Source organism: Parasteatoda tepidariorum, chromosome 6 (genome assembly GCF_982258835.1).
Source record: "Parasteatoda tepidariorum strain Cologne lab strain chromosome 6, Ptep-v5.0, whole genome shotgun sequence".
In the NCBI taxonomy this organism is placed as follows: Eukaryota; Metazoa; Arthropoda; class Arachnida; order Araneae; family Theridiidae; genus Parasteatoda; species Parasteatoda tepidariorum.
In genome coordinates this window covers 93,965,079-93,993,019 of record NC_141760.1, presented here as the reverse complement: position 1 = coordinate 93,993,019, position 27,941 = coordinate 93,965,079, and the positions used below count along the sequence as shown (strand labels likewise).

The following is a 27,941-nucleotide window of genomic DNA, read 5'->3' as shown; positions in this document are numbered from 1 at the left end:
ATAGATTTTCCATTTCGAATGAGAAAATCATTTTTAAAATAGAATAGAACGTTTTACCAAAGGTGATTGTGACACAAAGCAAAAATTCTTGAAAATCTTATAAGCAAAATCAAGAACATCGAAAAATGGATCTCAATTATGCGATGCAATAATGCATAAAAAATATTGGTACTGGTGTAATTGTGAACTGGGGTGTCTTACAGTTCACATTACATTATTTCAAATTGCATAACAAGGCTATACAAAAGCAATATTTTTCCTCATTAATTTTCAAAGATAAAGAATTATATATTTTGTACTTTGAATGGGAAAATTATTTTTAAAATAAAATAGAAAAACTTGCAAAACTTGAAACATGAGGCTTTACATTGTAAAGAACTTTATGTTATCAATCATTTCACACATTATCAAAATTAATTTGTAAACATGTCTGTGCAACTGATTAAAATTAATGTTTCATAATTCTTAATTATAAATACTTTTAAAAAATGAACATTTAAGTAATTTATTATTTATGTAATGCACATTTATTACAGAAAAACTGATAAATAAATAAAATCAAAAAAACTTATTTATTTTGGTTTGCTTTAAGAGATTATAAAATTAATGCGGCATATGGAAAATTGCAGTTTGTAGAATCATGTTATACAAATCTTTTAAATATACCTAAAAAATTGGTCAAAAATAGAGACCATAGAAACAAAATGACACCTCAGGCAGATCCAACTCCCTTTGGGGACCCCTGCAGTTTGCAGGTAGAAATTAGGATTTTAAGTGAGCAGAGCATTATCCCCAGCACTATTTGATTCAACAATTAGTTCAAATTAGTACTTTCATTAAATTGATTACTTGATTTCATTAAATTGATTTCAATAAATTTGTACAATATAATGCATGTATTTTTTGATGTTGTTTTAAGTTTAATTTTATGCAGTAACAATATCATAAGGATTCCTTTTTTGTGTAGTAATTAAAAAAAAAACAAAAAAATACTTTGCCTGTCTGATAAAAATAGGATGTAACTACTAACAAAGTTTGGTGTTTTGAAAATTCATTTTTTATTATAAAATTACAAAACCTTTAAAGAGTTTCACACATGAGAATTTGGTAAAACAACAAATTTAGAGCTTTTTTGCAAAACAAAGTTTGTTCCCTGAACAATTATGTTTCAAGAATGATTTCTTGAAATGCCAGGGCCATTAACTTGAAAAGAAATTCAGGGTTTCTTCCGAGAGTCTTTGGATGAGGTTTCTGAACTCTGAAATATAAAGGAAACAGAATATTTAAAAAATATTGTTTTTTAAATTATATGAATTGGTCGATAAAAATTACATATATCTTGAAAAATGAGAATTCTGTTTAATTTTATTCCATACAGTAATTAATTTATGTTTCATTAAATAATTTGACAGTTTAGCTTGTAGGTACATAAGTTGCAAAAAATTCTATAGAAATATGTAAATAATTAAATAAAGATGGGTCATGTTCACTATGATACCAAATGCATGCTTTTGCAAAGTTAATGTATTAATAAAAGTAGGTACAATAAATTAAATACATTTAAAAAACGTAAAACAATTATTACAGGATTTTTTATGTACTGTGTAAATTTTAATGTTTTAAAGATTCTATTAACTCATAAAACGCTAAACTGGATTTCTAAGATGGAAAATGCAATGGAAATTAGTAGAGCTTGTTTGCCTTTCAAAATTTAGCAACTAAATTTCTTAACATTCATGTAGCTTCAGTAATAAATCACACTGAAAAGAAAATGTAGGGTCTGTCAAACAGCTGAATTGCTATTTGTAATTATAATTAATTTTGCAGAAATTTTAAAAATAATGGCAATAGTTCTAAAATTATTGATTTGTCATAAAAGGAAATCAGGTGAAAAGTTGAAACAAATAAATTGTTTGAAAATAAAAAATACTCTTCAAATAATAATGAAAAAAATCCTTTAATAATATGAAAAAAATAAATAAATCAATAATTGCAACTTTTACTAGCTTAAAATTATTAATTTTACAAAACATTTAAAAAGATTAATTTATTTTTGTTCTTTCCTTCTTTTATTTTTCGTAATTGAGAAAATGTGAGTATTGGAAAAAATGTTTACTTAATTTTTTATTGTACATCACTAATATTTTGAGAAAATATAAAATCATAACTTTTTAAATAAAATGAACACAAATATAAAATCATAAATATACTTCAGTTTATCTCTTCCCCATTATTCTTGAAGTTTAAGAATAAAAACAAAACAGATACGTATTTAAATTTGAAAAGACCTCAAAAGAGATGGTCGGTAATATTTTCACTGGCATTGCAATTAAAAAAGCAATGTAGATGGTACATAAATAATTTCATTATAAACACCGAGAAGAATATTTACAATTTTATTATAAAAAAAAGAGAAACAAAAAAAGGAAATCAGTACAAACTTGTTTATTGAAGAGCTTTTTACTTTTCATTCAGTATCAAGTAATGTGTCATGATCATAGTTCTAAAAGAGTTAAATGGGTGGATTACATAGCAATAAAAAAAGCTGTGTTGAAAACTAGACTATTGACGAAATTGATAATTTTGTTTTATGTACGAAATACTGGAGGTCAATTTGTTACAGTAAATAATAAAATCTGTTATAGTAAATAAAAAAATGATCCTCAAGAATTTTTTAGCATTAGAGTTTTTCTCATTTGTAAAGATGGTATAGGTTTAAATTTCAAAGTTGCAATATTTCTAGTAGAAATATTGCAAAACATCTTCTAAAAGTTGAACTTTTTCAGTCTTCAAAATGAACATTTTAATCAACCTGGAAGTAACAGAGTACAAAATTTGAGAAAGTTTATTTGCATACAGGGTTATAAAGGCTAACAAGATAATCTAAATCTTTTCCTTGATGAAGGTGCTAATAAATTACTTTCCAAGTCTGAGAGCTATTTAAATTGAGAGGAAAGTTTGATAATTTTCAACCCAATTATTGCACGTTAAAAAATACATATAGTTTAGTTTTTTGCTACCATTTTTGAAGCTCTTGTATGAAATGTTTAGTATACATTTAATAAATATTTAGTAAATATTTATAGATGGAAATTTTTTTTTTATCTACATTCTTTAGTACTTCAACAAATAGTTTACAAAATGGCAAAACAAGCTGAAAATTATGTTTTGAAAAAAGTAATCATGTATTGAAAACAAGGCACAAATAAATTTGTTTTCATTGTCACTGCAATAATTGTATATGTAAAGAATTGTGTTAGCATACATAGACATGCACCAGACTAGTAATTCGTCACATTAAAAATAAAATACACCATACCACTAGCCATTTTAACATACATAGATGCAACTATTTAGAATGAAAGATAATTTTTATTTTAAAGTCTGAAAAATATTTCCTCATGGAAATCCCCATGGAATAATATTATTTATTTAAAAAAAAAGCAAAACAAAGTTTCAGTATGCAATTATTGCAATATTCAACACAAAGTAAAATAATAAAGCATGCTTCATTAACAGATTATACTTACAAACACCACTTCAGAATTCACCACGTTTTTCACGTCAGGAGAAGCTTGACTAGTATCCATGAACATTTTAGGAATATCTGATCCAAAATATATTTTACTGTTTTGAGAAATGGCTTCAAGTTTCTTAAGCTCCAAGTATTCAGGTGTTAAAAGAAGCTAATGAAATGAAATGACATATATAATAATATTAAAATAAATTCTTAATAGATAGTTAAAGTTATAATTACACACACAGTATATTAGTATAACATTGTAACAGAAAAGACATTTATAAATTGATGCAGTTCATTGTGTAAGTTTCCTTTTGAATTTAGTTTATGCATTTATCTTGTTTGCTTAATAAGGTTAAATGAATTAATTTGGTAATAAAAGTAAATTTGGTTGCTTAAATGTTGAAAAAAAATAATACTACAATACTAACCATTATTTAGCAAAACAAATTTAATTTATAAGTAGATTTATTACAATAAATATGCAAGCATAAATAAAACCAGAGATAACAGTTAATTATAATGTCAAGAAAATTTGAAAGTAATTTTTTTTTTTTTAAAAATTTAACAAGTACTTCTTTCGGCTACTTTACAAAGAATATTGAGGTATATAAGCCTCAATCACACAGCAGTTAAGGGACTGAACTATAATTATGAAATTCTAAGACACAAATTAACTTGACAGGGAAGCATAAGCAGTTGATGCACAATGTTGCTTGTAATGAAAATATGGAGCCTTAATCTCCATGAGCCTTCTAGTCGCCGACTGACTGTTGCGGGAATGTCCCCCCCTTTTTTTCGATACATATTAATTTTAAATCTGAATGTTAAAGAAAAAGTTTACTTTTTAAGGAGCCATTTTAAGAAGTCCACTTTTAAAATTGATAACAATTTTGACTTGATTTTATTTTGAATGTTTAATTTTTTTAAAAAAATTTAGAGCCTACGACACAAAAATCTAAAGTAATAATTAAGTAATTAAAATAATAAAGCAATTAAAATTATTGACGCATTAAACAAACTACCGAATTTTGCATTACTGCTGTGCATATTGCATAAACCACATACCGAAACATTCAACTAGCAATTAAAAAAAAGGGTGCAAAAAATAATAATGAATAAGTGGGATATATAGCAAGGAAAGATATTTTAATAAGATTGTTGGCATACCTTGTTTCCTTCAGCTTGTTGTTTCTTGGTATAAGATTCAGATTCAGCTCTAGTTTTTTGCCTTGAAAAAGCCATTTCATCTAAAAATACAAAACACTATTATAAGAATTGTAAATCGCCATATTTAACTATTTTAAACTTAAAAAATATTACACTACAGTAGAAAACAATTCAAATTGATTCAGATAAGTTAATAAAATGACCTCATAAGTAGAAAAAAAGGTTTTGCAGTAGTAAAAATGATCTTGATACACAAGGTAATCAAAAATTAGACACGATACTCAATTAAAATAAAAATACTAAAATAGCATGGTGATACAAATTCGTCAGCATATTATAAGGTAATAGTAAATTTGCACATGTTTATCCATTCAAATTAATATTCATACATTGGACTTCATATAGGAAACAAATATGGGGGATATATGAAATAAGATGGATTCATATAGAAAACAAATATGGGGTAGATAAAAACAGGGATAAATTCATACAGAAATCAAATATGGGACACATATGAACTGGGGCAGATTGATATATAAAACAAACTTTCCCCCCCAAAAATGTAGAAAAATCCCATTTCTAAAATATATTTTTCTTTCTAGTAATTAAAAACTTCATTCTGAAAAATATATGCAAAAAGCTTTTGATGCGTCTAGTCTATTCTATTAAATTTTAACATTAATGGTGAAAATGACTTTTGCATATAGTTAATATCTGAACCAAAGTAAAATCAGCATTTCTTCAGTCCTAAGGTCTTAAACTTACCTTCAAGAAGAGACATCTTTTTCAAGGACTCTTTCTCCATGATTTTTTGCTCATATTGAATTTTAGCAACTTCTGCATTCTTTTGAGCCTCTAAAAAAATAAATGAAAAATACATTTTTGTAGATTGACACATATATAATTAGTTCAAATGAGCTACAAGAAGCTTTATTAACATAATTAGTTGATACATAGACAATTTCACTAGAATTTAGTTTACTTTAGATGCACGACTTGAAACTTTTAATGCTACAACTTTCTTGATAATCAAATATCAGAAGAAAAAAAAAGATATGTAAGTTATTTGAATAAAAAAATTTACGAAATATATAATTTTTTTTTCAAAGTTAAAATTATATTTTGTTGAAGATCATATGATATTGTACCCAGTGGAATGAAATGGATGTAATTAATTATACAATTAATGTTGTCAATTATTATTCTTCAAAAAAAATTGAAACAAAGAATTTTATATAAAAAAGGGAGAAATTTCCAAATTATGCATTTTCACTCGCAACAAACTTCATTTTACTGATTTCAGGAATTTAAAATTGATAGACAAAACATTAAACAATATATTGAAAATATTTATGATTAATTGATTGAGCAAGAACTAAAGAGTGATTAATTTTCCCCCCATTTAGAATGCATAAGAATCAAAAATGTACCAATAACAGCCTTTTTTCTTTCAGTTTCAGCATCTTTTTCAACAACTTTTTGCCTTTGAACTGCAATTAATAGTTTTGTTTTTTCACTCTCCCTGTAAAGAAAATAAAAATGCCATGCCATCACAAAATTAATAAACTCTAAGTTAAAAAAAAATTAATCATGTTACTTCATTACTGTCCTCATATTAAAATTAAGTTAAACTCTGAGCAAAATGTTAAACTAAGCTTTACAAAATTTTTAATGCAAAAACTATTGCTATAGATAAGTTTATTACCCAAAAAGCATTAGAATATGAAATATCAAAATTCATAAAAATATCTTCTCAAAAACTAATGTTTCTAATTTTGTAAAATATTTTTAAAGATATTTTGTTACTAATCAAAAATATAAGATCAAATTTCAAAAGTAAAAATACAATAATTCTACATTTCATAACTAATTAAGCTTTGGAAAAGGACCCGTGTGTACTTTTTAAAATTACAATAAATTTCTTTACATAATTGTTTAGATTAAAGACTGGTGCAGAGAAAATATGGAAATGCTAAGGCATCATACTTAGCATGTTTTAACTATTAGTTTTACTGCACAAAAAATAATTAAAACTCTTACCTTTCCCCTTCCAAACATTAAATACATACTTGCATCATTAAAATGTAGCATCATAAAAATATTACAAAAGTATGAAGATCAAATGCCAGAGTATGAAAGTTTCAATAACTGGCTAATTATAAAGCTATTTTTATTCAACTAAAAATACTAAGTAATTTAACACCAACCCTCATCAAGTAGTTGAAAGTAGCACTTCTTGGGCAATTTTACACAAAAATTTCTTCACCAAATAATCTCTTGAAACAAGGTGAAGGAAAAATGGTTTTTTGTATGAAAAAAAAAAGGACTTTTTGAAATAAGGAAATGAAAAACTTTAACTTCTATTTTATTTTTATAAACAGGTAATAAATAATCAATGTGCCCCCTTTGTTTCACACAAATATTTAGATGGTAGATCTACTCTTCCCACAAGCAATTGTCAATGTCCAATATAAACTTCATTAAACATAAACTAATTAAATGTGTTTTTTTTTTTTTTTTTAAATATACCACATTATAGTCTCTTAAAAGAAAAAACTAAGACAAGGAAAACCAAAGTCACAGAAAGCGAAAGAGAAAATTTTTTATCCCTTTTTCAAAATCTTTTTTTAATAGAGAACTTTTAGAGAATTTTTAAATAAATATTTATTAAATAAATAAATTTTTTATGAAACAGATTTTACTTTAATCAGCTTATTTAATATCAAATTTAAAAAAAATAAATAATTCAAAGTAGGGAATACTACTTAACCTAAAAAACCCATGGGGATAATATGGATAACCTAAAAAATACATGGGGGGAAAAAAAAGACACTGAATGTTGGGTGATGGGCTACATATACCTGCCATTTATAATAATGGTAACCATTAATTATTCAAGTACTTTTCATCAAAGAAAACTAAATAAAATATGAACTTTGTAATTAATTTCAACAAATACTAAATTATAATCACATTAAAAGTGTGGAATAAATGTATTTCCAACTTTGCCATCATGTACACAAAGGGGAAAAAAAAAGAAAAAAAGGAGGGGGAGGGGAGGTGTTTAATCATTTCATGATGAAATGGCTGATTTGACATAAATCACAATTTTCCACAATAGCAATTTTTGCAGGGGAAAAAATTAAAACAAATAACAGATTAAAGATAGCATTAATATACTTACATAAGCTCATAGTTTTTCCTTATAGTCTCTGGTATTTTAGGTTTTGTTACCCTAACAGCTTGAATGTATAAACCTGGAGCCATTTTATTCAAATCTTTTTGAAGAGCAATTTTCAGATTTTCATCAATTTGATCTAGGGAAATAAATTGTTTGATTTCAAATTTGCATAATTTAAAATATAAATAATTTTATTGACCACAAAACTGAATTCCAATTGAAATAAGACAATAAAAAAAAAAACTTAAGAATTTGTTTAATTTGGAGGAGTGTATTATTGCATATAATTATCTAACAGAAAAAGCTGAAATAAACACACCTGCATTTAAAAGAAAGACAATTTGCACATTAAATTTTGATAAAAATTATTATGTGCACATTAAAATCGGATAATTTGTCAGATTTATGAAACAAAAAAACCCTAAAGATGCCAAAATAAGAACATAAATGTTGCACACACGGTACTGAAACTTGGTAGTGTCACTTATTCCTCCTGGAGACTGACAACAGGGCAGATGCACTTCACATGGCGTCTCGTTTGAACCAGCTGCCCTTGTATACATTCTGTTGTTAAGTCTTATTAAACAGCTATAACATTACATTAATTGTGTTTATCTTTAACCCTTAGACACCACCATGCCACAACATAGATATCTTAAAAATAGTTACGTGAAAGAAGAATGTCAGAAATTTTAAGAACCTGTATATAGCTCTACTTTAAATATTCTAAATATTGAACAATTAAAAACTTTATAAAATTTACTTTAACTTCTTATTTCCACAGAATGGTTTTCCTAATTACAGTCCCCCTCCCCTCCAAAAGAAGCTATGTTAATTTTTTTCTTCCTAATTTATTTTTAAAAGCTATTTAATAACAAATTTGCAAATACTTATTCAGTACTCTTTAGGCAACATTATTTGCAGGATAGTTTGTAATAGTGCCCTCGAATTATTACATCCACTGATATTTGTATCTCTATAACAAGAGTATCGTGTAGCAAAAATGAAAAAACCAGATTTCCCAGAAACTGCACAAATATTTTTTTTTTCAATTACAGTATAATTTTGTTAGTTTAAGTTTAAAAAATACTATTAGATAAAGAAAAACAAAATTATAAAATAGTTTATGACGAATTAAATAAAAGATATTTACAAGCTCATTTTAATCATAAATTTAAATCATACACTTACCAAATAAATCAATATATACTTCATGTAAATTATGAACACTGCAAAATTGGTTCAATTCATGGTGAACTTTGTTGAAAATTAAGGCTTTATCATAATCAGCAGTGTAATTTCGTACAATATCATATACTGCAATATAAAAACAAGTTAATAGTCAAAAATAAAGTTTGTAAGCAAGAGGAATTATCAGGAAATATCAAATTTTGAGCACATATTTTTTTAAAATTTGTTTAATTAAATAAATTTTCAGATTACATAAATTTTAGAGTTTATTTCGAAAGTCTTTCACACACAAAGTTAATGCAAGATTCTCTAATACGATTCTTTTGTTACGCAATAGAGTTAATTCATTGATTTTCATGGAAGTTACTAGAATGCAGATACATAATGGTTGAGGTGAAGTGAAGCTTGTGCAATTTGTTAAATTTGCAGATCATTTAAGCAGTTATTTTTACTATTAAGGGGTAATCTTAAAACTATTTTAAAATAATCATTATATCCCAATCAATGGCCAAACTTGTTAAATATTTCTGCTAAATTGTCTTAGACACTTAAAATATAAAAAATATACTAATATAAGACATAATAATCATTTGAATTTCTTTTATTAACAAAATAAGATATTTTATTAAATTAAAAGGTTGAAATAATCAGATGTAATTCTCCAGCTTGAATATTTTTATATTTGTTCCATGAATTACTATGATTGAACATTATAAATAGCAATGATTACTAACAATACTAAAAAAAAAAGCATAAGTCTAAAATCATTCATTATAATGAGAGCATAGATAAATTTCACTAATTTTAAACATAGAAAAAGATAAAAAAAAAACATATTTAGAAGCAACTTACCACTATTTGAATCTAAAACATTAACCACTTCAATTCGGTCAAAATATATCATAACACCTCCACTATAATAAAAAAATTTATGCCAATTTTTTAATTGTTGCACTACGAAAATTGCTATTGAATAGAATACAAACATTAAAAATATAAGACTGCAAACTAAAATACGTGCAGAACTACCAATGGGTTAATCATTGTTTTTTGAAGAAAAAAAGCGGTAAATTTTTTTTTGTAAAACAAAATCAGAAATATTTCATATACAAGAAGAAAAAAAAATGAAAGATATGATCTAGAAAAAGCAAAATAACATTTTATAAATAGCAACAGTGCAGAATATAGGAATTTATTTAAATTAATTACTTTTTTTTTTTTTAACGTTATCCATTTAATCCTTTGCCTGTGATGCCTGAACTCAGTTCAGGGAAAGCAAACGTGCAAATTTTGGAACACACTACCTGAGCTTGGGCAAGAGAAAAATTGGTGTTTCGATTTTGTTAAGTCTGAACTCAGTTCATCCAATGCATAATATGCAATTTAAAATTTTCAAAATAGATGAAGATACTTATTTTTAAATTTTTATGCATAAAATTTGGCAGTTTTTAACCATTTGTCAGATTTTTTTAATTTTGAAGTTCAAAGGAATCTGAGAGATGCGAAATTCGTGACAGTTGATATAAATAATAATATTGCTGTATTAGTTTAATATATTTATCTTGAAAATTGTGTCATTTGATTTATTTTGCTATAATCAGGGTGGCCACTCAAATCAGATTTCACTGATTTTTCCAGGTTTTCCAGATAAAAATCTTAAAATTTCCAGGTTTTTGTTTCTTTTTTCTTATAAAGTATAGGATGTGTACAAGAAAAGTGTCTACATTATAAAATATTTTATCCAAAATGTTATTTTTTTAACATATCATCTTGAAAAAAATAATTTATTTTGACAATTTTCAAAATTTTTTTTATTTATTTTTTAATGTTTTGGTACAAAATTTTGAATCAAAAATCATACATTGACCAACAAAGGAGCCTTTTTTTTAAAATTAAAATATGTTATAAGAGGTTAAAATGAAATAGAAAAAATTAGCAATGATGCAACAATTGTAACAATTTGTCGACAAACATTGCTGTTAGCGATTGTAAAAAAATGTGTGATTGGTTGGTTTGCTCAGAAAAAATAATTCGCAGATTTCTTTGAACGGGAGTAGAAAAGCTTTCAGAAAAAGAGTGTGATATAAAATCTATTATCATAAAATTATAACCAACTAATTTTTGGAGAATTTTATAAAGTTAAAAATACAAAAACATTTTGTCAAAATAGAGAAACCACCAAAGCATCGGAACAAACTTGAGCCACAAATGGATTCAGCCCAAGGACAGAATTTAAAAACAGAAGCTAATAACCTAATCCCTTTTTCCACCAGAATCTTTCCTAAATTTCCATAGCGGTCAAAGGTTTCCACATTTGTTTAGCAACCGTGGGAGAATTTTATATGGCATTCTAGTTTAACAGAACTATAATAGAGCAAATTTTGATGCAAGCAAAGTATCGCTAAGTTGATGATATTTCAACTGTTTGGCGATACATTTCCGTTTAAAAAAAAGTGAGTATAATGGATGAAATAATTTAAATTAAGAAAATTAGCAAATAATTTAAATTAGTGAAATTAAAAAAATTATCAATGGAAAAAGTTTCCAGCTTTTTTTCAAATTTCCCTGATATTTCCAGGTTTTTTCCAGTATAAAAAAATTTTCTGATAATTCCAGGTTTTTTCCAGTATAAAAAAATTTCCTGATAATTCCAGGTTTTCCAGGTAGGTGGCCACCCTGATAATTTGAGCAAAAATTACTGTAATCCATTAATATTTCCCATACATGTGAAAATATTGAATATAGTAGTTATCTCGATTAAATATGTTCCTTTTTTTAAAATGATCTATTTCTAACATTTTGATGATACAAATTAAAAAGTAAAAAAATCCATTTTTAGCGTGTTTGTTTAAAAATATATTCCACAGGTAAGCGGTTCAACTCTGCCATTGAATTTATGTTTTTGTGTACTCCCCTATCTAACAGTTGGAAAATATTAGATTAGATTATCCATATACATAGCTGCCAACCTGAAGAGGAAAAATTACATTTATTGCAGTACCTAAAATGCACACATTTTAAAATATTTACCTAGTACCACATGGTACATTCTTTACTTCATCTGTTTGCAAGGTGACCTAAAAACAACAAAACACTATTATAGATATTATTTTTAAAATAACAAAATAAATAGGTAACAGCATAACCTTTTAATTTATTATTTCATAATCTATTTTCAACATTTTTCCTTTAAATACAATTATAAAATTGAGTTATTCATATTATAATTATATTATTCATATTATTATAATTGAGCAACTCATAGATTAACTTTCTTGTTTAAGTTTTAGAAATCTTAATTTAAAGCCTGCTACACTAAATTTAAAAACAGAATAAAAAGCAGGAAACATGGGGATACAATGTAAATAAATAAAACTGGTATACATTACTTGAATGGATCGATATGTAGTTATAAAAGGAATCATCATATGAAATCCAGGCGAACTGGTTTCTTTTAGTAATGCACCTCCCTAAATCAAAGTAAACTTTTCAATAATTTCATTCATTTATTGGTACTAAAAAATATTTAAATATGATGCTTATAAATAATAATAATAAAATAGCAATTGAACAAAATAACATAAAAATACCTTTCTTTTTTTTAAATTTAATTATATTTAATGTTTTAAATAAATGTTTTTAACCAAAATCGAAAGCAATTTATACATACCACATAGTTAAGATTTTATAGTTAATTTAAAAATAGGAAATAGCTGTAATTTTAAGGTTAACTTTAATTAAACCTTTTTTACAACAATCTTTAATGTGTGTATTATACAGAAATAAAATAAACTCTCACCCTATAATAAACACCCATATGACCTAAAATAAATAGAAAATAAGTTTTATAATAAGCACAATAGATAAAAATGAAACATTTTAAAATAACAATTACTAAATTGCTCTGTTTACCAGAGATTGAGAAAACCAAAGACAATTTGAGTATTATTTCATGTTAGTTTATCATTAGTTAGCTTCTGTTCTTTAAATTAATAAAATTAGTAAGCTTGAGACACACATAAAACTAATTTAATAAGAAAACAATATACACAATGAGTTTAATGATTTTTCAATTTTAAAATGCAATTATATGAATTTAATCAAAATTAATTTCCTCAAGGTCAATTTTTAAGTGCAGACATTCTTAGGTATAGGTAAGAAAACATATTATAGAATTTCTACCAATTTTTGATTTGGATTAACCAACCTTAAATTTGTAACTAAGATAGACAGATAAAAATTTTAAAATATTATGCAGCAGGGGTGTCTAAGTCAGAATTCCGGAAATTTTCTTGAGTTTTAAAAAAAAAGAAGTTTAAATTGAAAAATTAGAAAAAAATTTCTACAAGGTTTTTTTCCTTTTTCTCAATATTTCTTAGTTTACTTAAAATATATTGAAATTTTTACAGATACATGTACCATTTACACATACCTATGATGACCTGGAGAAGTAATTAAAATTTACAAATATGTCTCTGTTTCTTGAGTTTATGATTATAACAACTATTTACTGATAAAAAATGAATATTAATCATGAATATAAGCTTATAAAGTATCTCTCTGGCTCTCCCTTACAAACAAATAAAATTTTTAAGTTCTACCTTTGAAAATTTGATTTCCGGAAACATCCGGATAACTGTTAGCGAAAAATCCGGAAATCCAGATTTTTTCTGGAGCACAATCAGCCCTGATGCAGTTAAGTGATTTAAAACATTATCTATTTATTACAATTAACATGTGACCGTATAGATTTAAATTTAAGATACAACATAAGGGAAAAGAAAAGATAAGTTAGACTGATTTAAGTTACCAAGTGAAAACTAACTTATTAGTACAAGTTAATTCAGGCAAAAATAATTGCTGACATTATTAGAGTTACAATGTTTATTAATTGTAAATTCTAGGTTAGATAATTTTGACAATCTAGTGAAGAGGTTTGCCCGCATGACATGTACAGAATAATATTACGAACAAATTATTTAAATATAAGATAATTGTAGAAGCACTTAATAAATATCTAATTTAAGGGAGAAAAGAAACATATTTTAAAAAAATTTATAGATTCTCCTGGGATAAATCAATATGAAGCCCCGCAACAAGAGCTCTTCCATCCTCTTCTAGTTCTAGCAACCAAAAAACTCTCCGAATGAGAATAAAGAGGAAAAACCTTTGTCGCCCCAACTTTTGCAGCAGCGCTGTTAAAAACCTTTCTGCTAACCCATCTCAGCTTGATGGTTGGTTTGTTAATATTGTTTAATTAAGTGCCTAACTATGAAATTAAATAAAATACATTCATGAATATAATTATTATTAAATCACTAACCATATCACAACTTAATTAGTACCAATAATCGGTTGTATTGATATATAACATTATCAAATTTTTACAATTTAGGTTCAAGATTTAAAATTTACCAGCACAAACAGATATTTGAGTAGAATAATAATAATAATAAAAAAATAAAACTACTAAAACGGCAGTCATCCAAAATTTGCCAAATTTTTTGAGATATTAGGTCATAAAATACTGAAAACATATCCCTCAAAAATTACTGAATTTAACAAATATATTCACATGTTGGATAAAACAACATACCTTCATCAATCTTGTGAAGAGAAAAATTTCCCATAATGAACATTAAAACTGCAACAACAGCTGCAACTACTGCAGATGGTGTAGTCATGATCTAAATTGTAAAAGAATAAACTTCTCAGCAGAAATAAATTAAATGTAAAAAGGTAGCTTTTTATAAATTATTTTTTTTAAAAATTAAAACAGATTGTTTGATTTAAATCAAATAATTTATTAAAAAAAATAATTGATAAAAAAAATTTTTTTTTGTTAAAAAAATTGAATTAAAAATTTACGAGATATTTAAAAAAAATTTTTTTTTAACAGGTAAACACCAAACTTCTCATTCTTTGCCTCGGAAGATGCTGCTCGTTTAACATTACTCAGAGGGCACCTGGCGAGCAACATTACCTCCAACACACTGCCATAGGCAATCGTTCATAGAGTGGGTCACAATCACACAACAGAGGATAACACACAGACAGAAACATTCATGCCCTGAGCAAGATTCAAACCAGCAACCATTTGCTTTACATTTAGGCATGCTGACCACCTTGCCTCTAATTGTATAACATTAATATTGTACATTAGCACCATATTACTTAGTGACATTGAATGACCTCAAACAAGATGATGTAATGAATTTTCAGAACAGACAGATTCATAATAGTTGAAGATGGCACAAGAAATAATAATCATAATAATTATTTTTTCTTTAGTCAGATAAGTCTGCATGAATTGTCACTAAATTGCTGTTAGATATCAGCTATTATTGCAGATTTCTTTTTTATCTTGAATTATCTAAGTACAGTTAGTATAGTAAAGCATAAATTAAAGCACAGAAATGGATGTTGCTTTACTCTATATAGCACAAAGTATACCCAATTCTTACAGGAGTTATCAGATTATTAATATTTACTTTAAAACTTACACACACATATATATTCAAAGTTTTAGTGTACATAAAATGAATATTTACTGTAGTGTTCGAAATACTATGTTTAATATTAATCCCAAATGATCTGTTGCTATATCATAAAAAATTTATTTTTATTTCCTTTAAGCAATACAACCCTTACTCAAAACGATTAAGGCTAAACAGTAACTCAAACAGTTAAGTTACTGATCTAGTTCTACCTAACCATAATAATTGAAACTTGCGAAGATTAAGCGTTTTCTAAATAAAAAGTAAAATAGACTAAAGAATGATAGTTTATTTGAAACCTTTAGTTCAAATTAATTGTTCTTTAAACAATGTAACTGCCTTAAAAAAGTTGCTTTATATTGCCTACTATATAATTTTTTTCATTTAATTTGTATGAAAGATGAATAAATTGTGTAAAATTATGGTTCAACCTAGCCAACCTTTAAAAGAATTTTATAAAATAATATATAAGTACTTTGCAGCTTTAACTGTTAAATTCTTAGGGGATATTCCTGTATCATGATCTGCCCTGCCAAATAGATTTTAAACCAACAATTTTTTTAAAAAAAAACATACATGTTTGCTAGGGGGTGACTACAAGTTATATGTTTACAACTTTTCCTTTCTGTGAAGGTTTTTTTAGTTTCTAACGGACCGCAGCTGGGAAGTTGCCAAGACTTGGAGATTATTATGTCACAGATCACGATACGGAAAGCTCCCCATTACCTACATTTCCTTATTAAGTCTATCTTCATTTCTTATTAATAGAAAATCTCAAATTTAAATAATTTTCCTGATATTTGTAAGAACATAAAAATCGCTTAAATAAGAGGGGTACAAATCTCAAATTTTTACTCTAAACATTTAATCACAAATAGAAGATAAAAATATATGAGCAAAGTGTTTATAATCACATAGCTAACGATTTCACGCAATTTAAATTGGTATAACCTTTAGTCAAACTTTAGCATTGGTAGAAAAAAAATACAGAGACACACACAAGACTGATTTAAAATTAGTTATTAAATGAAAAGTTGTTTACACTATTAAAAAACATATATTGCACATAATACAAATAGAGAAAATATCAGAGGCGTATCTTACTGAAGAAATATACTTGAAATACAAATGTACACAAAACTATTCACTATTATGAAACAACTATGAGTGAGAGAAAAATTACGCTATATATTATATTTATGAATTAGACATTACAAGATATGAGCGACTGAAATCGCAACCAAGTTATTTTATTCCTTAACATCTTATCACAGCCGGGAAAAACAAAAAGCAAATTTTTAATCCGATTCCGATACCAAGTGATTGGCGAAATCACACTATGCAAACTACTTCGTTTCAGTTCTCTCAGATCAAAAACATTGAAGAGACCGCCGTAGCCGCGTGAAATGCGTGATGTAATCCACGCCAAATTGGTGAAGAGTGTCCCTTTGCCAATAGCGATAAATTATGCTAGTTAGTTGCTTCTTAGTGTGAATGAGCATTTTGTGTAAGCTGTAAGCGTTATGTAAACTATTTAAATAAAAAGTGGAAGTTAAAAAATGATAAAAATAAGCAGCTGGAAGTGTTGAAAAGGTAATAAATCTAAATAAACAGAGATCTGCGGAAGACTTCCTCATTCTATTTGAATTGTACAAGATACATCGACTGATAGTTTAATAATACTCTTTAAAATTTGTTTGGAATTTTAAAGACCATTATATTCTTTAGACGCGTTGTTATTGCTAACATTTTGTTTAATTATCAAATTTATTAAAAATGTCTGAAAAGCAAAGAACAAGTCCAATAAAGAATTTCTTGGCAGGTGGAGTTGGTGGAGTTTGCTGTGTTGCAGCTGGGCATCCTCTAGATACCATAAAAGTATTTAAATTCGCACTTTTTTGATCAATTAATTTGTCATTGTTTACTTTAGGTTTTATCTCTAAGTTGTACGCAATTTACTTAAACTTAGATGTCTTTATCTTGATAAGAAAAGTTACGTCATACCCAGGAAAAAATTATTATTTATGAAGTTTTTTGAAATAAATAGTTGGTTTTCAGAAGCTGGAAAGAGAAATCGATGAACAAATTCATTAACAGTAGTTGTTTATTAGGCTGGGAGCTAAAAGGCAAAATAAACAAGAACCATCCTTGGCCTGTTTCAACACATAGTTTTGAATGCTTAGTCAAATACGTAGTTCAATACATAATCGATACTAAAAACTTCACGACATATTAGTTCATAGTTGTTTTTTGTTAACTTTATATAAAAGTCGATGTAAAAAAAATTTATATAAGTCCTATAAAAGTCGAAGTACTTCAACCCAGAAAAGTTGACTTGGTAAAAATATACTTGAGGGTGCCCCTTGGCAAAATTGGCGACTTATGTTTAGTGCCATTCCTGTTTGCGCAGAACACCATGGTAACAGGAATGACGGCTAAAACATAATGTTATTTCAATAAAACATTGGAAAATTTCAACAAAACATTATAAAATTGCTATGAACCCAATGTAAGTAAAATTAATAAACCCAATAAATACATTTTGAATCGAAACAAAAATTAATGCAGTAAGCACAGAAAGAAAAGGAAAAAAATTCTTCATTAAGCTTGAATATCCTCAGATTTAGGTGCACAGAATTCTCTAATAGCAGTTAGATACTGTCTAAATTTATCATGAATAGAATCTGTGTACCACCATCACCACATAAATTTGGCGAAATGCGAATCGAAAATAATGCCTGTGGTACCGGACTGGTGATGACATTTTTTTTCTAAAGTCCCTTTTTATGTCTGCCCACATATCTTCGATCTTATTGACCAGAAGCAAAAGTAACCTTACCAGCCGGTGACCATCCTAGAACTAACGGACCTCTGAAATTACATATGCTGTTAAACATTTCAAAATAACGCTAAAATCTAAACCAATCAGAATCACGTTTGGGTTTCAACATCACCCAGCTTGGCGAGAATCAAGGAACACTCTCAAATATAGTCTACCCGTTGACTTATTTATTATCACAAGAACAGCGGTTTTATGTTCCCTCCAATAATTTGAAGTCCCTTACCCAAAATTTCAGATATAGTCGACCAATTTAAATTGAGCTAAGTTAAAAACAAGTTAAAAAATATCAAACAATAATAATTTTGTACTTATTTAGCACTAACAGATAGAAGAAATTTTTTCTAGTGTTAAATTTTGAGAAATATTGCAGCTGTCAATTTTAATTTTTTCCCTTTCAAATATTGGCATCTGAGGTGACCATATAGAAATTAAATGTTAATAGTTGTTGTGTGGTGGAATCAAAAATCATAACGTCAGGCTTTTGGCTATGTCCAATACAGAATTTAAAAAAAAAAAAAAAAAAATATGGAACTTTGAATACTGCATATATGAATAAACGAAAAACATACTTATGAAGCATAATTTTGATGCAATGCAAAAATTACACCAATTAAATTAATAATGTAAATGTCTCGAGGAAACTAAATGTGCTCAGTGCCAGTAACCGCTCACGAGTGGGGGAAGGGGCTCTCTTCTGCCCTGCTTATACGTATATTAGAATTAACCAAGTCCGAATTATTTGAATCTTGCAAAAGGACAATCAAGAATTCGAATCGCTTTAAAATTAAAAATAAATTATTATTTACCTGTAAATTATTCCTCTCTCATTTAACAGTAAACAGAATATTGAATTTAAGTAAACAGTTTCACTGTTTTTTTTTTTTTTTTTTAAATTTAATATTCTGTTTTTAACATTTAAAACCAAGAATCTTCCCATCGGTCAGTCGTAAGGTATATTTCCTTTAAGGGGAGAGTAAGAGATGATTTGGTAGCAGTTTTCACCAATTAAAGGTTAAAGTTCGTTCAAAATAGAGACATTTATTTATTAATTTTTTAAATTTAGACACAATAAAATTATCTTTTTTTTTTTTTAATTGTAAATTTCCTTACAAAAATATTGAATGAAAAGTTGTAATCTTAGAAGGGACTGTGTCTCCTAATCTATAAAATGTGAGGGGGTTATTGCCCCCTTAGCCCCAACCCTAGTTCAACAGTCTGTGTTTTGGTCATAAGATCTCTGGCTATCCAATACAGTTAGAAAGCATCTCCTTAATTAAATGTATGTAGTTTTGTCATATCAAATGCTTTTAAATAAGTTAATAAAACTGTAAAATTTTGAATGAGGTAAAAGTTGCAAGCAATTAGTCAAATATTTGATTGATTAAAATGTCATTCTCTCACTTTAGAGATATTTGCGGATATTAAATTTTTTTTTTTTATGTACTGTACATTTGTTGGCATATCCATGTGAATAAATATGAAAGTGATGTGATATTTTATGAAATGATCTATCAAATACTGGTCTGCTAGAAAAGTGTTTGTTTTCTACACTCTGTGTTTGTTTCTTTCTTCTTCTCAGCTTTAGTGAAAATATAGTAATTTAGCTGCAAGTTTTGTTCTTTTCTAAATATTTTGTTGTTATAATAATAGATTCCTTATCAAATACAACTTTGGACTTTACTGTAGTCAGTTTTCATTTATGTGAGTCTCATAAATAATGATTCTTAATTATAATTTAGCACATTGAAATATGTTATTCATTCTATTTACATTAACTGTAATCTGAGAAACTACAACTGAAAATGCTAGTTTGTCATCTATGTTTAGGAAAATGGAATTCTCTGAATATCTTCTATAAAAGGATTTTTTTTTTCCTTTGATAATTTCAAGTTCTGTGCTAGAATTAAATCACAGTATGTGAAGTATCATGTTTTCATAATTTTAGGCTATGCTGGCTGAAAAGTAAAACTGAGATGCATACTTATAAAAAAAGGTTGGTAGGTATGCTGAAAGTCATGAATTAAAAACTCTAAGTTTAATTATGAAATTTTTGAAGTGTTGTTAATTTAATGTTAAAAATCTGTTATTACAAGCATAACTCAGATTTAATAAGAAATTTTTCATAAAAATTCTTTTGAGTTGTTGTATTGAAGCTGTCAGAAAATAGTATTCAACTGTTCCACAGTTCATTGTCTTCAAAAGGGCTTAAAAACAATAATTTAGTTTAATTGTTCAAATATAGTATGTAGATGAGCATTAAAATAGAAAATGCGATAAGTTCTCAGCCTGTCTTGCCATCGATCACTGATCTTATTAAGGCCACAAAGCAATACTGTCAAAACAGTTACTAATTTAAAATTATGTGTGGTAATTGCAGTAACTAATGTAAACACATACAATAATGGAGAGAATGGAATGGACAGATTAGATTTCTTCTGTTGCACATGTTTTTGACTAAATGCTTTTAAGCCACAGGATCTGGCGGTTATTTCAAATTTGATGATAGGAAGTTTGCTGAGAAATTGCAAACTTTACTGGAATCAATAAATGATAATGTATCATGCATCAATCAATCAATTAAAATCATACAGGTTCAACAACTAAAAAACTCAAGCACTTATCCTATAAGAGTAAATAAAAAATAATAAAGAATGATTAATTATAAACATTTTATTTTTCATTTTTGTGTAATATAGCTCTTTTCTTTTTTTTTATAATCTCGCCTGGCTCTGAGTTAACAAACGATTCAATTAATATATCCCTATTCTGAATAAGTTCAATAGTATAATTCTATTTCTTGAATGGTCTTATAAAATTTTATGAGAAAAAAATGTAACTCAAAAAATTAGAAATTTCATCATTATAGAACAAAAAGATACCCTGTGTATATTAATGCAGTTTTTGCTATTATTTGTAGCTTACAGTTATGTCAGATTTTTTTTCTGACAATTATTCTTTTTTTTTTCATTTTCATCAAGATTAATATTAAATATATTATAAATTTATGAATCAATATAAAATATGTATCAATATATGACTATTGAGTATCTGTATGAATATACAGAGTATCCCAAGCTTTCATCTCAAAGTTGCTGCTATGCAAATCTGAATCCTTGTGATGTCACGTACCTCCCCTTAAAATTTTTCCAAATAATTTTGGGACATCCTGTATACTATTGCGAAAACATAGTGTAGATAATTACCGTTTTTTTAAAACCGATGTGTTACAAATGTCGATTTATTAATCTTCTACATACTCGTCTTTTTTCTTATATTAATAATTCTCATTATTTACAATTTTCTTCTTTAATTTTTGACTTTAGGTTCGTTTGCAAACAATGCCAAAACCCACTGCTGGTCAACTTCCAATGTATTCTGGTACATTTGATTGTGCTAAGAAGACTATTGTGAAAGAGGTATTATTTTTTTAATATTTATCTCAGAAAATTGTTACAAATAATTATCTTGCTTTTGCTTGGCAGGTAAATCTTTGTAAAATTTTTTTTTTTTTACTGTTTTGATTTACTGTAAGCTAATGTAGTAAAAATGTTTAAAATTTATTAGTTGATTCGTTACTACTAATCTATTTTATTGTTATCTCATATAAATGTTTTTTTTTATTGTGAATAGGGTATTCTTGGACTTTACAAAGGAATGGCAGCTCCAATAACTGGCGTTACTCCAATGTTTGCAGTTTGCTTTTTTGGATTCGGTGTTGGAAAAAGACTCCAACAAAAGCATCCAGAAGAAGAATTAACGTATATTTATTACATTTTAATCATGTTCTGTGTTTCCTTTTAAAAATTTTTAATGATAGATTTTATGATTTTTTTATGCATATATTTTTTGTACAAAAATTCTTCTTATAATTTTTTTTTTATCATTTTTTAATATGATAATAATGAATTTCTTTTCTTCAGAGCATAAAATATATTTTATATGTAAGAATTTTATTTTAATTTATCTATTGTTTGAAGTTTATGGGAGAAAATTACTTAAGCTATAAAATTACAGGAAACTTAGAATTACGTTAACATTTTAACAATTTAGAAGAGTTTTAGTGTTTGTATTTGATTTAGAGCAATTTTTTCAGTTTGTTATTTTTGTAAATCTACTTATAAATATCTATGAGCAAGTTTGTGAATTTTACTAAAGGATTCGAGTGATAGTTTAAAATTTGTCTCAATTAAAAGAATAGGAAATATATGTTTTTAATAAAACTACAAAGTATTTATTAACTGACAAGAACAAATACATATTTTTTTAATGTTCTTTATCCTTAATCGATATTATGTTAAAAATTAGTTTATCATACAAGTATCATTTTCTATTATTTGAAGAAATAAAAAGTTATTACAAAGTTATTTTAAAAAAGCATGATGGCAAAATGAAATTGGCAAAGCAATGACTTTTTATATAATAGTAAAAAGTGAAAGAGATTTCATTGAAGAGATTCCAATTTGCACTTATTTATACCACCTCACTTTTCATGTACATTCAAGATATTTCTAACTTATTGTAATTTATTTATGTTATCAAACAGTGTGCACCACAAATCAGACAAAATAGGAAAAACAATGTGCTCATCAGAATTTGAAGCTCAGTGTCTAAAAATGAGGAAAGATGGAGTTAGATCTGTATTTAAATAAGGCTTTCACTGTCAAATATATAATGATAGATTATGTTTGATTAAAAAGTATTATATACTTAATTGTGTCAATTTTAATTTTATTATGGTTTTTTCTTTTGAAATATTTTAGAAGCTTACAATTATAAATTGTTTGGTTGCTTTCTCCTTTGAAGAATAGTTATTGTTTTTCCTTTTTCATCTTAAAATTATACCTTGTCATGAGGGTTTGAAAAAATAATTCAATAAAACCCACCTGGGTTTTATTGAAAAAACCCAGGGAAAATTGGGTTTTTTCATTTAGTGCTCATAAACTTGTAAGTTTTACTGTGTAAATATTTTTATTTATTAAAAAGTGTTGTATAAGCTTAAAAATAGAAATAAATCCAAAAAGTTATTTTAATTTTGTTATACATATTTTATATTAAGTTTTAATAACGCATTATCACTAATACATATTTGAATCTTCTTTATTGTTAAGTACATAACGTTTCACAATTTTTAACCCAAGCATTAAAAATATAAATGCAGTAATATAAATGGAACAAGTTTATTAATCTTTTTGTTTTCACACACATTTATTTACTATATTTATTAAACATATATATATATTTCCCAATATAAAATTATAATCAGTAAAAACTTAAATTTCATCTGACTTTTGACTTTAATAAAAAATTGAAATAAGTATTTAATGATCTTCCATGTTTTTATAATAAGATTAATAGAAAGTGAAATTAAAATTACATTTAATTATAAAGAGTATGAGTTACTTCTCCATTTTTTAAAAATAATTAACCCTAAGAAAATTACTTCATTTTTAGATAAATAATTTTAAAAAGTTCTCTTACAAAAAGTTTTAGCTTATTATTTTAAAGCCAGAAAATAAAACTGTTTAAGTTTGTTGATGTATCACTTAGTAAAAAAAAAGTTTTCAGTTTTTTTAGTCATTTTTTTAGTCTTTTCAGTTTTTTTAGTCATATGAATTAATAATAATAACCTGTTTATTAATATAATAAGCATGCAACTATATTTAAAAAATTGATCTTTTCAGGCTATATTATTTAAATTTCTATTTGATTTAATTTAATTTAAATATTACTTTTGAAAAAACCTACTTAAAGTTTCAATAGTACCTACTATAAAATTATGCATTCGAGTTTCTTTTACTTTACAAATATTAAACACTTAATCATATAAATTCTGAAACTCTATTTGACAAATTCAGGCTGTACAGTAAATTATATAAAATTAAATGTGCAACAATAAGATTTAATAAATTTTTTTTTTTAAAAAACCCACTTATTGTTCCAAGAGGGTCTTTTCAAGGTGGGCCCACCCAATAAAACCTGTGTTTTTTTTTTCAAAGTGGGCCCACTTGGCAAACCCTGCTTGTCATCCTTCTTATTTTAAGTTTAAATAATTTTTGAATAACATTTAAGGTAATTGTCCTAATGTTAAAGTATAAAAACTGTCAACATAGTGTAAATGTTGAGAGTTTTTATACTTTAACATTAGGACAATTACCTTAAATGTTATTCAAAAAATACTTTAAGTGTAATAAAAAAACATTTAAATTAATTTTTTGTTAAAGAATTTGTTGGCTTAAATCTGTTTTAATATTTGTTATTTTCTATATTCTGAAATATGCACAAAAAATATGCATTATAAATTATGTAAAAAAAATTGTGTGCTATAAAAATTAAAGGACTTTAGAATTGAATACTAATTTGTTCTAGAGGGTTCCTTTTTCGCTCAAAATTATTTTACTTAAATTAACTTTTTGAACAGGATAGAGCAAGATATTTTTTAAACAGCCTTCTGGTTTGTGCACTCTATGTTTTGTAATGCCTCTAAAGAAATTTGCTTTCTTTGGGTAAATACAGGTTTTATAATCTCAAGATTACCTAATAATTAATTATTAAAGTGGGGAAAACTATATCAACAAATAAAGTTTGATTCCAACCTAATCAGGATAAAATCATTATTATGTTTCTTAATTGGTAAAATCTTTTAAAAGTGTCAAGTCGATAATATTTTGTAATTTTTTTTAATATGCATATCTCAATTACACAACTACAACTCAGTATTTTTTTAATATACTGAGTTGTAATTGTGCATTTGCAATACTTTTAAAATGTACTGCTGTGTTTACAATCAGATGTTTCCTAAAAATTAAGTTGTTATTTACCTTGAATAAAAATTGTCTTTTAAACAATGAAAATAATATATAATACCAACAACAGTTAAGTGATCTGAATTAAGTATAGCTTTGTTTAAATTGTGCTTAAGTGTTTTTAAAAATTGTGTGTTTTATAATTAGGTTACTGCAGCTCTTTAATGCTGGTATGCTCTCTGGGGTATTTACAACTGCCATTATGACTCCAGGGGAACGTATCAAATGCCTTTTGCAGGTTTGTAGCAGTTAACTCATGAATCATTTTTATAAAGTGCAATAGTTTAATTTACTAACTTTTTTTTTGATTTACTTTTTTACAATGTGAAATAGTTTCAGAATTTTTTTTTCATAGTGTATATCAGGGGTTTCCAACTTACATGAGGCTGGGGGCCACAATTAAAAACACAAATCAAACGGCGGGCCGCAACTTTATCAAAATTTTTTGTAGGACTCTTTTATGTTAGAAGGAACATCAAATATTACTGTCAGAGTTTTAACAAGATGCACAAAACAAAAGTATTGAATTACAAATTAAAATAAGAAGTAGATTTTTAAAAATATTTAATTGCATATTAAAAAATTCGGACTACAAGAACTTTAATGTGCACCCATGTATTAAACAATTAATGTGCAACAGATATCTAATTGTTTAGATATAAAACTTTAAAAAGGTTGGTATTAAAACTTACATAGTAGCACACAAAATGTTCAATGACAAAATTTAGGTTTGTCTGCTGCAACCACCAGAGAATAGATATTTACATTTTAAATTTAAAATTTACAAATGTGTGTGTAAATATTTTCGTCCAAAATTAGTGGTTTCAAAACGTTAAATCGGAGAATTTCTTCGATAAAATTTCTGATACACACATGATAAATTATATTCACAAAATACAAAAAGAAAAATGAAATAAAAAAGAGCAACATACACGATTATTTTTGTATTTGAAATATTTTCTTGGATGAAAAACCTGAAAAATAAATTTCTTTGCACCGTTGGTATGTTAAATTTCACATAAACGAAGAAATTAGGTTTCTATTAACGAGAAAAGTATTTTAAACCCATATAGAATTTTTACGAAAATTGTCCGAAAAAAATAACAACTAATATATTTTAGTTCGCGGGCCACAAAAAAAGATATCGCAGACCGGATTAGGCCCCGGGCCGCCAGTTGGAAACCACTGGTGTATATTATAATTATTCACCGAAAATTTTCCTGATTTTTTTCCTAGCATTTCTTGGCTTGCTCTACTTATTGCTTAAATTCATATTACTAAGAATTAGTAGGTGAATCAAGTTTATCAATTTAAATTTTCTTTTTAAATAGTTCCTTTTCTACAGGAACTGCAGTTTCAGCATCCCTCAAACACACTATTGATTTTTTGAGGCTTTTTTTTTCATAACATTGTCATTAACTTGAGGAGAAAGTATTGTCTTTTTAGTTTGTGTGATCCAACGATTCTCGTACACTATGCAGTTCTTTTATGTTAATGTACAATCCAATATACTTATAATTATCTAAGGATAAAAATAGGGTATTTAATTTTCATCAAGCAGTGAAAAATTGAGTATTTGTAAAGTAAACATTTATTTTAAAGTTTTCATACAAATATTTACCATCAGTTTAATGTTTAATCTAAGCGATTGATGCTGATTAAAATTTTTTTTTTATCAGCATTAGTTTTTTTAAAGTGTCTTTACTCACTAAACTTTCTTTTACTGTAAGGAAGCTTCATAATTTATTTAAATTTATATAGTATAAATGTTATTTATGTTTTCTATACTATTTTACCCCACAAACAGAACCTTACTTTCTCTGCATATTTAAAATTAGGAAATATTAGTCAATCTTTGTCAGAGTGTACATATGGCCTCCCAGAATCTAAATTTTAATAAAATACTTGCATGAATTTTTTCTCCTTAATTTTCTATGATGATTACATATCATTACTAACATTTTTTGTGTGGACTGTTTAGGTTATTTTTTATGTATTTATAATATTTTTTATTTTATTTAATATATACCTTTTTTTTTACTTTTCACATAATAAAATGCTGAAATTGAAACAAAAACTAAATTTTTTTGTTGCCAGGTTCAACAAGCTTCCACTTCAACTTCGGGAGTTAGGTACAATGGACCTGTGGATTGCATCAAAAAGCTTTATAAAGAGGGAGGTATTAGGAGTATTTACAAAGGAACTGCTGCTACTTTCTTAAGAGGTAATTAAACGAGTTATGTATGCTGTATAGGGATGGTGAAGAATATATATATATATATATATATATATATATATATATATATATATATATATATATATATATATATATATATATATATATATATATATATATATATAAATTCTATTATTTTATTATTCATTGAAATAGTGATACTGTGCTGGTTTTTGTTTGAGGTTACAAATTCATAGAGTAAAAATTATAAGCTTATCTTATATTTTATGTTTTTAAACATTAATAAAATTCTTTTGAAATTATCTTTGATTTCATTTATTTCCATTAATTAGGCTGACATGATTTTATTATTTACCTTACTCTTTAAATTTCAAATTCGGTATTGTGGTTCTGAATAATGTTAAAATGTTGTAATTCATCATTAAAAAAAATTTGATGTTTAATGTTTGATATTTCTGATTAGATTTATTTTTAATAAATCAAATCATTGATAATCAAATCATAAATAAATCAATCCTATAGACTGCACTCTTAAATGCG

At 26.2% G+C, this 27,941-nt stretch overlaps 3 protein-coding genes across 5 annotated transcripts in view; 1 reads left to right on the top strand and 2 right to left on the bottom strand.

Moving 5' to 3' along the window:
- LOC107457364 (uncharacterized) overlaps positions 1–27,941 on the bottom strand; it is an 84,096-nt gene that overhangs the window by 21,057 nt on the left and 35,098 nt on the right. The gene's annotated exons all lie outside the window — the stretch shown is intronic.
- LOC107457365 (erlin-2-B) lies at positions 1,035–16,997 on the bottom strand. 2 transcript variants are annotated; one of them, XM_016075516.4, is made up of 14 exons: positions 16,664–16,997; positions 14,659–14,749; positions 12,862–12,884; positions 12,452–12,532; positions 12,093–12,139; positions 9,915–9,976; positions 9,063–9,188; positions 7,875–8,007; positions 6,121–6,212; positions 5,456–5,545; positions 4,691–4,770; positions 3,531–3,686; positions 2,442–2,503; positions 1,035–1,258 (listed from the first exon to the last, which is right to left on the bottom strand). In XM_016075516.4, the coding sequence occupies exons 2-13, from the start codon at positions 14,744–14,746 to the stop codon at positions 2,468–2,470; spliced, it is 1,014 nt and encodes a 337-aa protein (XP_015931002.2). In that variant the 5' UTR covers positions 14,747–14,749; positions 16,664–16,997; the 3' UTR covers positions 1,035–1,258; positions 2,442–2,467. The 2 variants fall into 2 exon arrangements, with proteins under 2 accessions (XP_015931002.2, XP_015931001.2); XM_016075515.4 differs by lacking the exon at positions 2,442–2,503 and having other exon boundaries at positions 16,664–16,946.
- Positions 17,147–27,941, top strand: part of colt (carnitine/acylcarnitine carrier protein colt, mitochondrial) — a 31,637-nt gene continuing 20,842 nt past the window's right edge. The window contains exons 1-5 of the mRNA XM_016075517.4: positions 17,147–17,437; positions 21,725–21,817; positions 22,032–22,159; positions 25,352–25,442; positions 27,302–27,428. Coding sequence (XP_015931003.2) covers positions 17,336–17,437; positions 21,725–21,817; positions 22,032–22,159; positions 25,352–25,442; positions 27,302–27,428 — 541 coding nt within the window. The 5' untranslated portion in view covers positions 17,147–17,335. The remainder of the gene's footprint in view (positions 17,438–21,724; positions 21,818–22,031; positions 22,160–25,351; positions 25,443–27,301; positions 27,429–27,941) is intronic.

Coding starts and splice junctions, on each gene's coding strand:
- LOC107457365 (XM_016075515.4), bottom strand. CDS start 14,746: ATGACTACACCATCTGCAGTAGTTGCAGCTGTTGTTGCAGTTTTAATG. Junction 12,885..14,658: donor TCTTCACAAGATTGATGAAG/GTATGTTGTTTT, acceptor TATTTATTTTAG/GTCATATGGGTGTTTATTAT. Junction 5,546..6,120: donor AAGAAAAAAGGCTGTTATTG/GTACATTTTTGA, acceptor TTATTTTTTTAG/AGGCTCAAAAGAATGCAGAA.